This window comes from Rhyacophila brunnea, unplaced genomic scaffold, assembly GCF_057557595.1.
Source record: "Rhyacophila brunnea isolate RB1 unplaced genomic scaffold, BYU_Rbru_1.0 scaffold_10, whole genome shotgun sequence".
Taxonomy (NCBI): domain Eukaryota; kingdom Metazoa; phylum Arthropoda; class Insecta; order Trichoptera; family Rhyacophilidae; genus Rhyacophila; species Rhyacophila brunnea.
The window spans coordinates 28,629,389-28,643,909 of record NW_028232752.1 but is presented as its reverse complement, the minus strand read 5'-3'; the positions used below and the strand labels follow the sequence as shown (position 1 = coordinate 28,643,909).

The 14,521-nt window shown below is 36.3% G+C and overlaps 2 protein-coding genes across 2 annotated transcripts; one reads left to right on the top strand and one right to left on the bottom strand.

The window, feature by feature from the left end:
- Positions 1-782: 782 nt before the first annotated feature.
- Strip (striatin interacting protein) lies at positions 783-5,286 on the bottom strand. Its single transcript, XM_085952950.1, has one exon. The coding sequence runs from the start codon at positions 5,199-5,201 to the stop codon at positions 2,763-2,765; it is 2,439 nt and encodes an 812-aa protein (XP_085809076.1). The 5' UTR covers positions 5,202-5,286; the 3' UTR covers positions 783-2,762.
- Positions 5,287-5,736: 450 nt separating this feature from the next.
- Positions 5,737-11,839, top strand: LOC147079060 (ELMO domain-containing protein 2). The gene is made up of 2 exons (XM_085953003.1): positions 5,737-6,368; positions 11,297-11,839. Exons 1-2 carry the CDS (start codon positions 5,850-5,852, stop codon positions 11,717-11,719), a joined length of 942 nt encoding a protein of 313 aa, XP_085809129.1. The 5' UTR covers positions 5,737-5,849; the 3' UTR covers positions 11,720-11,839.
- Positions 11,840-14,521: the final 2,682 nt, after the last annotated feature.

Genomic DNA, 14,521 nt, shown 5'->3' with positions numbered 1-14,521 from the left:
ATTGGTTCTACGAACTTACCTCTTGCTGATTTTTTAGATCTTTCAGCCATAAAACTTTTGGGATTGGCCTTTCCTGATTATTTCTCAATAATTCCCGATCACGAAAGCAAAATATAAGATTGAAATAAACCTTTAAAAAATTTAGAGATTCGAACAGCTGTTTCAAACAAATAAGCAGATTACATTACGGATTTTTTAAATGTCTTCCTGCAATGTTATAGTAACTTCTGTTATAATATCAAAGCCTCCATATTTATCATATAGATAGGTAAAGGTAAATTACCACAAATATTTCTAAAGCGGAGTATACAGAGTGGACGTTGGTACCTATTCTCAACAGATTTATTATAAGGAATGTTCGTGAGCTATTCGCTCAATACACATTAGATTTAACACCTATTGAAAAAATATGAGAATTTGCAGACACGGTATTCAAATTATAGACAATACACATTCAAGCAATCTAATCCACCACAAGCACTTCATCCCTGTGAGCAAAAGGAAGAGTGACTCAAGAGTGGAAAAATGACTTAAACTTGCCAAATGAACACTATAATTCATAAATATGCAGAAATAAGAAAAAAGGATGAGTCGAATTAACACCTCTGGATAACTAAATTCTACACAGAATTGGAGTTACCGTACAAAATGGTCCAAAAATCAATATTCTTTTGGCTCTCCTGAAAAGTAGTGATTTTAGACTAGGCGCCCTTCTTCTTTTTTGTTAATTCGTTTTATAGTGCTTCTTCAAGCTACAAGGTGAATAAAACAACATTAACTGTTTTCAATAATACTATATTATTATGTACATTATTAACTAGTTATTATTATGATAATTGATTTGACAAATAATTTTTAAACTGATCGCCAATAATGATTCTTACTAATTTTCTTCAACTTATTACAAGATTATCATAATTTTACGAAATCCATTGAGTATAGTTAGTTATGTATAATAAATAAGACTCTTCTTAAACATAAGCTACAACATGGTATAGAAATCTATTATTTCATAATTATTATTTAAATCCAAACATAAATAATCGCTTAGATCTAAATATTCTAAATAGATGTAATCCTAGTATTGTTATTCAAAAATGTATCAATATTATCTCACCCTTAGTAATGAATCTCCGAACAAAAAGTTGAAGTGAAACAATATAAAGCATTGACAAACCTTTAATATTAATGTTGGTTTTGTAATTATGTATGGCTGAGTCAAAATCAGAATCCTCATAAATATAAGTTTATAAAATCTGGTTTACAAATTTCTTATGATACATAAACCAAACATACACATTTTTTAAGCATATCAATATTATATACAAAGTACTGGTTAAATGAGATATTTACATCATTAACGATTATTTGTTAAAATTTTATACAATTATTGTTTCAATAATAAAATCCATCTAAAACTAAAGGATTAGAGGAGTCTCCACTGTGCAGTGGGTGTGGTTTTGAATCCCATGTCTGGTCAAATTATATGTTCTCTTTCCAGAGAGAGAGCCAATAGTTGGGCGAAAGGTTAACAACCATTTCCCATAAAAATTCTGTCTCCTAGGAGCAAAAATAATAATTTATCTTTTAAAGAGTCCAGAATGTCTGCGAATGGAGTTTTTTCACTGGGTATAACTTCGGATAGCTAAAAAAATTCTACACAGAGACATAATAATTCATAACGTAAATGTAGGTACTGGAACAAAAATGTTGTATCAACTATGGCTAGAAACTGATAGAAAATATTTTTTCGGTGAAAATTATGTTTCTATATGACTGGTATTTTAAAAATAAAATATCAACTAAACAATTGATGAAAAAATTCAATATGTACATATTTTTTTAAAGTCAAGACAGTTTAGGAAACGATTATCATTTACTTCCATCCATTATCTGAATGCATTCAAAATAATATGACCTTTAAAACAAAATACTTCATACCGGCATAATTTTTGGTGCCAATATTTACACTACTGATTGGTCGAAATTTAATGTCCATGTATTAAATTCTTTTATGGTGTTAACTGTACTTGGTGGCAATACATTATATTAATTTAAATGAAGCACAATATTATGTAGTACTAATTCCAATTAGTTTAAGTTTCCACTTCAAAAGGATCCCTTGACAATGTCCCCTTGAAGCGGACGAAACAAGTCCAAATTAATATTAAACTACATGTTGTGTTTTATTTTAATCAGTCCATGTATTGCATTAAAACATTTGGCATGATGCAAAACACAGTCACCAGACCAGCTGGCAGCATCTATCAGCTCTAAAAAAATGAACCAAATTAAATAAAGATAAAATTAAGAAACAATTTATATTGTATGAAATGTAATTACTCAAATTAGGTATTTACGATTGAGTAGTAACAAACTTTTGGTGTGTATAAACATTATTTTTGTACAAACCATGCATCTCGCCGTAAACATGAAATAATATTGAAGATAAACTATTGAAAGAAATAATCAAAATCTAGAGAAGATCACTAATTAAGATTGTTACAATTTATTTATTGTTTTATCCTGGTCTCCTTTCTAGAACTTCCACATTTAGTTGTGGCGTCCAGGTGATTTCGGAAACACAGCAGTCTTCAGGCACTAATTGTTGATTTTATCAGAACCATTATTGTGTAAAGATACATTATAGCGCGGGTTAGGTGGGACAAACTGATTTGATAATTTTTTTACACCCCGCTCCCCTATTGAAGCCAAAGATTGCCAAAAATTCTAGACACCAAGACTACTTAAATGTCTCTAATCTACCATAAAAGAATGTTGCCATCGTTAATGTTCATTAAAATATCCCAATTTATATTGGCTTTGTAGACTTCTTGTTCGAGCCAAAGTTCATAGTGATTTTTAAAATCTTCACCGAGGATCATCGGCACCGAGAGGGCTGTCCCGAGGCAGGTGGGAGTGGGAGTGTCAGGGGGGGGATCGGCGTAGCGGCGTTTATTGAACCGATCCACCTGATTCCGAAGGGCGCACTCTTCCGCTTGGTAGTCCCAAGGTCTGGCCTCGACGTCATTGCCGAATGCCCAGTCGTCATTTAAACGATGTCTCACTTTAGCGTAGATGGCGCTGATGATTTTCATGTTGGATTTCCGCCACTGCCGTCCCAAATATTTTGTCTGCATCTTGAGCAATTTCAAAACGTACACTTGCATCATAGCGTGCCGCACCTTTAACGTGCGTTTTAAAATGGGAGCGCTCTTGAATACCACCAGTAGCATTATTCGTGAATGTTTCCATTTAGTGAGTTTATTGAGAGTGCGCAAGAGATTGATGCAAGAAAAGAGGTTTCTCCAGGAAAACATGAAACACGAATCTCCGATGTCCAAGCATTCCTTGGTCAGCTCCGGTTGCTCTCCGATGACGCAAGCTGGGAATTCAATAATAGGAATGACATTCTTGGCGCCAACATAAGACGTTATGTTTTGATTGAAAAATTTAAGAACCAGCGGTATGCAATTGGCGAACACTAAGTGCTGCGACATGAATTCGAATTGGTACACGTGGTTCAATTTGAAATGCTTCAATAGCAACAGTAGAATAGCCGAAACGGCTTTTATTATGATTTCCTTGTGGCGATTGATATCGATACCCAGTTTTAACGACTGCACAACAGTCATCGGCATCTCTTCAGGTAAAAGATCTGCCATGATATTAATGGAGTCGGTTTTGGCATTAGAAGTGGGCGAAGCCGCCAAGAGGATCTTCAATAGAGCTATCATGTGCTGAGGCAAACCGGGCAAGATCGCTCTGTAGAGAGTTTCAGCTTCCGTCTCTTCGATATCGCCTTCGCCTTTGGTGAAAGGGCTCCGGGCGATCTCGGCTTCACGCTTCATCTGCAAATCCGCCAGGCTCACGTACATGTGTCTCTTTAGAATATTGATGCCTTCGTGAATGGGTTGCGGCAGACCCGCCAACGTGACGCTGTCGCCGGGTAAGGAATAGCCCACGAATTTGACACGGGCGTTGTCTAGGAACGTATCGATGTCTTTCTGACGGACTTTAGGAATCCACGGAAGCCCCCGGGGAAGAGGCGAGGGTTCCGGAGTGACGGCTATCTCTTCATCGATCATATTTTGGATGAAGTCGATATTGGTGGCCGGAGCATCATACGTGTTGTTCTCTTCGAACTCTTCATCGTCGTCGTTGACGAAGCAGCCTCTCTCCATGTAGCGCTGCTCCCGGTCTGATTCATCCAGCGAAGTCTGCTTGATGATCAGCTGTCTTCTGAACGGTCTTCTCTTTTGATTTTGAGCATCGATCAGATCGGTGGCACAATTGGGGGGCGAACTCGGCCTCATATTGCGAGTGATCTCTACTGTGTCCTCAGTCATGGGCGACAGATTATGAGTAGAGCGATATTTTGATTTAAGCTCTTTCAATGTCGCCGAACCTCCGAGATATACCAGCAAAACTTTCCATAATAGAAGCAATACCTTTTTCATAGGAAAATGTGGAAAACCGCCTCCGCAGAATATCATTACCATACTTAATAACTTAACGACTAAAAGTTCGTCACCGTAAGGTGTTCCCAATTCTTCTCTGAACAATTGCACTAAGTCTTTGTATTCTGAATCCACTTCTTCCTTCTCGGCCCTCATGACTTCCGTGATGATGTACAACACTGATAAGATGATCCTCAAATCTGTAGAGTCCACTAAAGACAGGTAGGTTTTGTGCAACGCTCGGGAAGCAGCCGCATTGTTGTCAATTTCATAGTTAAGGAGGTCAACAAATGCGGCGAATATTCCCATCTGGTACAGCAGCATCACGTTGACTTTGGTCCAGTGCTGTTGTTCCGCGTCCGATTGCATCTCCGCCCAGCATCCCTGAGCAATGTACAGCACGCAGCGGGCCGCTTTCATCCGATGGATTTTATTGGCACATTCTAATCTGTCTAACAATTTCATCACGACGGACTTCTGCTGGATCTTGGTCAGCGTCTGCCAACTTTGGGACAGTTCAAATTCATTCAATAACTCTTCGTACGCTTTCTCGTTCAACTGAAATTCTGGATACTCGGTGTAACTATACAGTTCTGAGATTTCGTTTATATGCGTATCGCAATCTTCGTATACAAAGTTCAGGGGAGGACTGTCGGCCTCTTCCTCCCCGTCCGATTCGTCCTTCTGTCGTCGCAGCATGATTTCTCTAACCTTTGAGTAAAAATGTACACTCGTTTGCATTACCTTCCCCAACTATTATTTGGAGAAACGTCACTTCAATTTACAAGACGAACCATCACCGACCCAGTACCCATCCATCTTGAAATATATCAAATGAATGCTACCATTATCTAAAATAAGTTTAGGGCGTTTAGGCTCACCAAAAATAAAATTATAATAAAAAATAATTTTAAACTACAAAGTATGTGTAAAACTATTATTTTTTTTTTACATATTTGTAGTAAAAATTCAAACAAAATATTCTAAATTGTCAACATCTACAAAAATTTCTTAATTTTGTAAATATAAAAAAACAAAATATCAAATGATAGCTACTTACCACAATTACTTCTTTTAGTATAGTTAATTTTTTACTATACCTAGGTAGGTAGGTATATTGAAGTATTATTAAATTGTTTATGTTTTCAATTTGCTAAAATAAAATTTTAAACCGTAGTGGTGGATTAATCCCACCCCATATTAATGTTTTATTTTTAGGCTTGCTTATTTTATGTATATAGCAATAATTGTCTACTCTTGTCAATTTATGCTTGACGACTGACGATAGACGATACTCGTTTGTTGTGTCGATATTAAGTTGCTCGTAACTAGGAAACTCCGTTTAGTCACCGATAAATGAATTAAAGCCATCTTTTAATCATCACCAAAATGTTTCTACAAGATATGTGGTTATTACTGTACTGGTATACGCGGCCGTTTATAAAGTGGCTTCTGAGAAAGACTACAAAATTGTGTGAACTACAGAGAATCTGTTACGGTGAAAGACCGGGCGCTCCGAGAATCTTGGCAGTAGAAAAATCACTCCAGCTCTCCCGGAACAAGAGCATCAAAGACTTAATCGAATACCTCGATTTACTCTCTAAAAAATGTCAAATTAACCAATCCAACCAGAATGTAATAATATCGCGAGCGGGGTGCGTGATATTGCAGGTCAAAAAAATCAACCCACAGATACATTCGAGGTTTACGAAAACATTTGAGAATTGTGTCGAACAAATATGGGGATATCGTCAGCTGTACCACCAAGTCGAGAACTTGAGAACGACTCAGTATGATAGTGGCCACTATCTTCACGAAGAAAAGCTTCTGGAATTGTGGAGCTTATTAATGCCGCAAGAGAAGTTAGATTGTCGTCTAACGAAGCAGTGGCAAGAAATTGGCTTTCAGGTATTGTTGTTTTGTTTGGATTTGCATATCTGGCTGGACCTAAAAGGTAAATTGGATAAAAATAAAAATTTTCAATTGAAATTCTGTTATTGTTTTGGTCCACCGTTTATTTGTAGTGATATTGGTATGGTGACTGGAAATTTGTACGTATGCAGTTAGCCGCATCACAGTTCACCGTGAGATGTATCGGGAATAAAGCCTACTAATACCGCAATTCTGCCTATCAACCTGTCAAATATCTGAAAAATAATATCAAATTTATATTCTTATGAATCCAATAAAATTTTAACATTACTGTCTGCAATGCTCCACGAACAACATGTAATTTTTTCATCCCAATGCTATACGGCCACCTTCGTAACTTCCACTCGCTAGCTCACCAGTGACTAGTAACAAAAGTCTCTAGACGGGTGCATTGTGTAATTAAGTAAATCTGTAAATTTTAATAGTGTATTGATACCGCCTAAACCATGGCATCCTCAGAGGATCCAAGACCATGAGGCCTGAATCATCATTGGGCAGATTCATGCGGACATTATCAGATCGACTACTACACTGAAATTTCTTGCCCGTAAGCTTAGATGTATGAAAATTTATAGTCACCCTTTTGCAACTTCACAAAATTTAATAGAATCATTCTAGCCCTTAATATAAATAAAATCCTGCATTTTTTTTAGACCTACATTAATTCTAGAAGCTTTGCCATTAAATTTGTGCCTAGCATTAAAATCATTGACATAACTAAAGCTTTATTAAAAAAATAACATCCATAAAAGCACTTTCCTAGTTTTATTAAAGTCATTGCATAATAATAATTAAATAACTATAAACATGGCCCCCACATCCTGAAGCGGGCCCCCAGGGTAGAATCTTTGGCGGGCCCCCCAACCCATTGATATGGATGAAGGCAGTGTGACGCTCTACAGTAGCGTTTTGCAAATCGTGTAGGTACGCGGTAAAAATAATGTGTACCTAGGTATATTTAGTGTTTTTTTTTTTGTATATTTTAATATATCCATTTGAATTATGGAGTTGTACCGTACAATCACATACTTAATTTGAAATAATATTATCGGAAGTGCAAATTTGTTATGTGTGTTTATCTCACTTATCTGGTCGACTCGCCTCGCCGGGACCCTCCTGACCCCGGGCCCTCAGGCTAGAGCCCTGTCAGCCCCCCCCCCTCCCATTGTGGGGGCCATGCCTATAAACTCATTCATTCCAAGCCATTCAATGTCTAATGTACCTATTTAGTTTAAAATTATGTAGGTATATTAAGATTTTATTAATATGTCTGTTCATTTTGTCAAAATATGTACCTACCTAGCAAAGAAATACACAGCCCATTTCAAAGCATGTACCTAGAAAAGGTCTGGTTGTCTATTTCTGTGAGCAGAGATTCTCAGAAATATGAGACCCAAGGTACCTACAAGCCAGGTACATAGGGTGTGAAGGCTGTCTTTTTGTCATTTTTCAGTGACAGAATTTGTAGGTATTATTTTATTCTTGCCTGGAGTTGACCTGGCTCCCCAAAATGGGATTCATTCGGTTTTTGTCTCTCGCGTCAGTCGCTCGGAACCGACGCACCTCCGTGAATTTATTTATTTTGTTAATATTTTTTGTTAACTGTTTTATACGCTGTACTGTAACTGTAAATGTGTTTCATCAAATAAAACGCCCTGTTTTCGCCCGTAATTCCGCATTGTCAATCAACAAGCATGTCCCCGAAAGAAGAAGCCAGCAGACGAGAACCCCTACGCCCCCCCCTCCTTTCGGAGGCGACAGTATGTCACATGTTTTGGCTGCTATCCTCACTTACCCTGGTACTGAAACATAGAATATATTTTAATCCATTAAACAACCCTTTGGCTGCTACGATGTTATGCAAAATCCGGTCGAGGATTGCTACCAATAATTGTTGATAAATTAAAGTATTGTATTATTTTTAGACACCTTACCACTCTAATTGATTCTGCGAAATCGGAATATTATGAAAACACATTTCGTAATTAATTTATCGTTTTAAATAGATAATGAGGCAATTAGATATCCCAAGCTGCATCTACTGTTAAAAGTAATTGGCATATCTCTTTCTCACTCCATCGTACGGGCGATTGCGATAGCGAGCGAAATGCACGATCCGCGCACAGAGTTTTGATTTTTACCAGTTATTGGAAACAATCGGTTATCCCACACGAGGGATAATACAAAGTAGTGGAATTAGGAAACTACCCGGCTGAAAAGAAAAATTTTGCATGGTGGCCTCGTTAAAAGATCTCGTACAATATGCGTGATTTGTGAAAAAGGTCTTTATGGTGTTTATTTATTGGAACATTTAAAATATGTATTGCAAATGATTTTATTTCATTATTTTTTTATAAATGAAACTGTTTTTATATAGCACAAATCCACTTTACTTTAAACACTGAGTTGAGTAAAAGACTTTCCCATTGGTTCACATCCATAAAATAAAATAAAACATTGTCCTTCCACCAAGAATTTGACTGTAAACAAAATTTTATATTGTAAACTGAAATTTGTATTTGGAAATGTTTTTATTATAAAAAGGGTGATGCCATGAAAAAAATAAACAATAGTTATAAGTTCTAAACCTACCCAGTCACAAAACATATATGAATCGGGTTTTTAAAGGTTTATCTTGGAAATCGTAATATTTATTATGAAATAAATAAATGCATAATATCCAGTATTTTAACTTGGTATGAGTCATAGGAATGTGATTCACGTTATTACAAAGTTGCCAAGCTTAAAAATAATGAATAAACTCGAGCAGTATTTAACATTACCTGGACATTAATAATTTATTGAATTGACTCTCTGATTGAATCGTATGCTGGCTCTTCACGATGGCCCAAGTCAGGCTAATGTACGTGGTGCTCACCATTGTGAAGAGGGCGGCATATACGTCATTTGCAGTCTATCGACACCACAGTGTCAGTGTTTCAACACTCATCAAAGTGTGCCAATGTTCGGCTTGTTTGGGCCATTGTGAAAAGGGAGCATATCGTCGGTGTTTTGTAAAAAGGGCTAATCAACCATTTTGGCGAAATCGAGATTTTAATGAAAATACAATATGTACCCCACTAGCTTTGTTGTGTAAAAACAGCGAATTTTTATCTCCATAGGAAAGTACTTAAAAACGATAATCGACTAAAATTAAATTAATTAAAATTACGAAATAAAAGGCAAATGTGACATATTAGGCCTTTTAAAATATTATATAATAATACCTATTATAATGACAGTATTCTTTCTAAGCTTTATTATAAACTTGATAGATATTTATAATCATCTACAGGTAAAAAACAAATAAATGTCAAAAGTTAAAAATCCTCCTCCTGTAAAGTACGAGGGTGGGTCAATAATTCCTTAGAAAAAAGCATTAAAACAGGTTTTATTTTTGTATTTTTTTTTTATTTCTCAATATAATTTCCTTGGTAAGACGTTTCTCAATTTTTTTTAAACTGTCAGAAAAATAAGTTTTAGGAAGGTCCTCAAAATAAGCATTTGTCCGATCGATGACTTCTTCATTTTAAAAAAAACGTTGTCCACTTAGCCATTTTTTTAAGTTTGGGAAAAGGAAAAAGTCACTGGGGGCTAAATCTGGCGAATACGGTGGGTGGTCGACCAATTCGAACTTCAATTCTTCAATTTTAGCCATTGATCGTAAACATGTGTGAACACGGGCATTGTCCTGATGAAAGAGGATTTTTTTCCTGTTTAAATGAGGCCGTTTTTCTTCAATTTTGTTTTTTAGCTGGTCCAATAAAGATGCATAATAATCCCCTGTTATTGTTTTTCCTTTTTCCAAATAGTCAACGAAAATAATTTCACGTGCATCCCAAAATACAGTAGCCATAACCTTACCAGCTGATTTTACGGTTTTCGCCTTCTTTGGACATGGTTTGCCTTCGCAATCCACTGCTTTGACTGTTCTTTCGTCTCGGGAGTATAGTGGTGTATCCATGTTTCATCTACAGTCACAAAGCGACGAAAAAATTCATCCGGATTGCGTTGCATGAGCGACAACAGGGCTTTAGAGGCCACCACCCTACTGCGTTTATTGTCGACTGTGAGCAAACGCGGCACCCATCTTGCAGAAATATTTTTCATGCCCAATTTGTCATGTAAAATAGAAATGACGCTACCTTTTGAGATCCCTGTAACCTCAATTATCTCACTCAACTTTAATCTTCGGTCACTTAACACCATATCGTGGATTTTATTGATCATTTCTGGTGTAGTTACCTCTACAGGACGTCCTGAGCGTGGTTCATCCTTTGTTGATGTACGACCACGTTTAAATTCATTTAACCAGTTATAAATAGTTGCAAGTGAAGGAGCAGATATGCCGTGAACTAAATCCAACTCATTTTTTATTTCCTTTTGCTGTTAACCCTTTTATATTAAAATGTTTAATAAGAACTCTAAACTCAATTTTCTCCATTTTCCATTTTTCCATTTTCCACAAGCAAATTTTTTTTTTAAATGTACGAGAAACACACAACAACCCGACCAATCTGATTGAAACTTCGCAGCATACTGAATCGGTAGTGCCGCTGCATGAAAACAAACCGCTTGCAGTACTAGTCGCGCCACCTGTCGGCTTTTCTAAGGACTTATTGACCCACCCTCGTAGCATTTTGGTTAATTCGCCCTTTATACAAAACACCGACGATATGATTGTGCTTGACGCTTGTGGGTGATAATTGTATGAAATTCACTACAACTATGCAGATAATATCAATCTTAGTCCAGGAGTCCTTTCTTCAACTTTATCTAGTTGAGAATATTTTCTTCAATCCCCTTGTTTTAGTATTTTCTTCAGCCACCACCATATTGCACAACTGCCAATTCAGTGTTCTCTGTACCTTGTTTTTTCAATAATTATTATTGTCTTTTTTCAGGGTGACGATCCAAAAACGGATTTCCGCGGAATGGGGATGTTAGGCTTAGAAAACCTTTTGTATTTTGCGCGAGAGTTTCCTGGACCATCGGGTCATGTCCTGAGTCACTCGCACCATCCAAAATATGGCTACACTTTCGCCATCGTAGGGATAAACCTCACATCCATGGCATACAGTCTACTGAAGGATGGTTCTGCCAAAACTTATGTGTACAATGTTTCTAGAAAAATACCGACAGTGAAGGTTTTTCACCAGCTTTACTGTTACTTGTTTTACGAGTTCGATAGGTTTTGGATCCAGTCCAAGCCGCAAAATATGATGGAGTTCTCTTGCATACAAGAAAGGTTCGAGCGAAGCATAAGATCTGCATTATCTGATAAAAGTACAGTGTTCAGAATAAACATTGAAGTTGACAATATATGATTATTGTATATTTGTTATTCTCAGTGCAAACATTTGTCATACTATTACTGTGCAATCGTTAGTGTTAAGTTATAATAATTTTCGTATTTATTTTTTAAATATAATTTTGATTTGACGTCAATGGTGTTTTTATTTACAAAGCTTTCAGTGCGGTTCTATCAATTAAGGTTGTGTGACTCCTCCGGCTATGTCGTAAGTATCGTATGAACGACAATGAACTGGCAGTTGTGAGTAATATCGAGCAACTCAACAGGGCCGATGAAGAGGAAACCTAAAACAGCCAATTCTCTTTTTGCATGGTTTTGAAATAACACAGTCCGTGAGCAGACGATGAGACCAGTGGCGAATACTCCATACTAGTTGATTATTTAAAGCCTACCTTTTTAAGAAAAATAATTTTTAATTCTATATTAATTAACGTATTAACTTGATTATTTTATATTCTACAAAAATAATTTAATTTGCCAATGACATTGTTGTATATAGTATATGTAGGAAAGTATTATAAATACTGCCGGCTAGAGTCTAAACCAGTGGTTCTCATGTGAAATTCAACTGTGGCCGCACAATTGACATTGACAGTTATATGGAAACATCTGGTGGCCGCTGCTCTCACTTTTGTTGTCATTGAAAAAAATAAAGCTCGATTTTATTTACTAAAAAAATGGATCAATTTATTTATAGACAAGTCCATTTAATAAAAGACATGTTTTGAAGATTTTAGTACATATCTAAAATAATGCAAATGGAAATTCCTCAATACTCCTTTTTTCCAATACGAGCCGCATGGCTGTTTCTAAGTTTACATCTGTCAACTGACTTCGATATTTGTTTTTTATGAAGTGCATTACACTGAATAATCTTTCACAGTATACAGTAGTAGGAAAAATCGACAATATAAATAAAATAATTGTTGCCAATTCTTCGAATTTTCTTTATTCTCAGAAACAGACTATTTCACACACGATCTCATCACAAAAACACTTTATGGAGCTTTATTTGAGCGTGGAAAGAAATTTAAGACAAGTCATGTGTATTCAACTAATTTTATAAATAAATTTTTGAAATATTATTCTGTAAAGCGCTGGTGGCTGCAGTAAAATCCTCCGGTGGCCGCACATGAGAACCACTGGTCTAGACGGACATCTTATTGTATCTACTCCTACTAGTCCAATAGTATTGGTACTAATCTTCTTCTTCTTCGGTCATATCCGGCCCTTAGTTGGAACATATGGACGCCATGCGGCGCCTCCAAGAATCCCTGTTCACCAGTCTTCTTGCATCGTTCCAGGTCATAACAGCATCCTGAAGCTCCGTAATATACACTCAATAGATAGTATTTAGCGGTCTTTCAGGATGCCGGAATCCGGTTGGCTTGAAGAACAGGTAAGCCAGGTTGAGGTTCTCTTCTGGGATGTGCAGCACGTGGCCGAACCAGGTCCAATGTCTCTCCTTCGCTCTCGGCATGAGAGGCTGCTTGGTGCATGGTACTAATACGTAGCAGAAACCAACACAATAATACAAAGGCTTCAAGTACATTTTACGCACACAATACATACAAACAATTACACACATATTGTAAAAAACACGAACACGTCAAAACCAGTGTCATTCTATCATGTGACCTCAGGCTTTTTATTATTACGCCAAACAGGTCTTTTTTGTATATATAACCACACCATACCAATACACCTTACAACTTCTTAAACCTGCAAGTGACTGATGAATCAATAGGATAAATTTTAAATTATGGAAGTATGTAACTACAGTACTTTCTCAGTAATCAGCCACCCCAAAACCCAGACAAGTGTCCAATTAGTGAAAGCGGCGGATTATAGTGCATACATACAAAATATGGTAAAAATTAAAACATGTGTTTCGTAAAAATAGTTTTTTTGAGAAATTTGTACTAACAAATTATGGTTTTATTTATAATCAAAATCAAGTAATTACTAAATTATACATATACCTAGATAGCTTATTAACTAAATAATAAACAGTAAATCACTTGACGCAACCAGTTATTCAGTGAGGCAGGTATTCTTGAATGGCTTAGGATTCCTGGCTTTCCCTATGACCAAAAGCTTCATTGTGTGTGTCCTGGTCGCATTGGAGCACGACATAATTGTGATGCGATCCTTGGGCATTTTCCTCCCTGGCACATTACTTTCTTCGCGATGAACGTACGTTTTACGAAGAAGTTTCCAAAATAAACCCGTCTCATCTGCGATGTATACTTGTACGCGGCGGACTACTGAATTTGACAATCGAATACCGGCAAATTATAGAGCTTGATTCTGTGCTTTCAACTAGTAAAAATAACGGCGGATTATAGTAGTTGTCTGATAATCAAGTGGCGTATTACTGAGAGTGTACTGTATCTATAATGCAAATGTATTTTGAAAATCTGCACGTGTTATTGCTGTTTACCAAGGACACTGAAAAACGAAAGTAAACTAGACGTTGCGTCAGTCGACAAAAAAATTACAGTCCTGTTAAACCTTTTATGTAAATACATTTTGTTTTAACTTTCAATACTGAATATATCGGTATTGTCTGATTTTTAATACCGGTATTTTGGTATTCAAAAATATTGGGATACCGGTATAGCAATCCCTAATTATTTATTATTACATAATATTATGGTAATATAACTTGCCTAATTTTTTATCATTAATGAACTTTAACCAGGAGTAATGTAGACAATAGTGGGTACATAATTTATTTTCAATAACTTGATTGTATTATCACCAACAAAATAGGTTTAATTTACTAATTAAAGCTTATCCACACTAATAACAA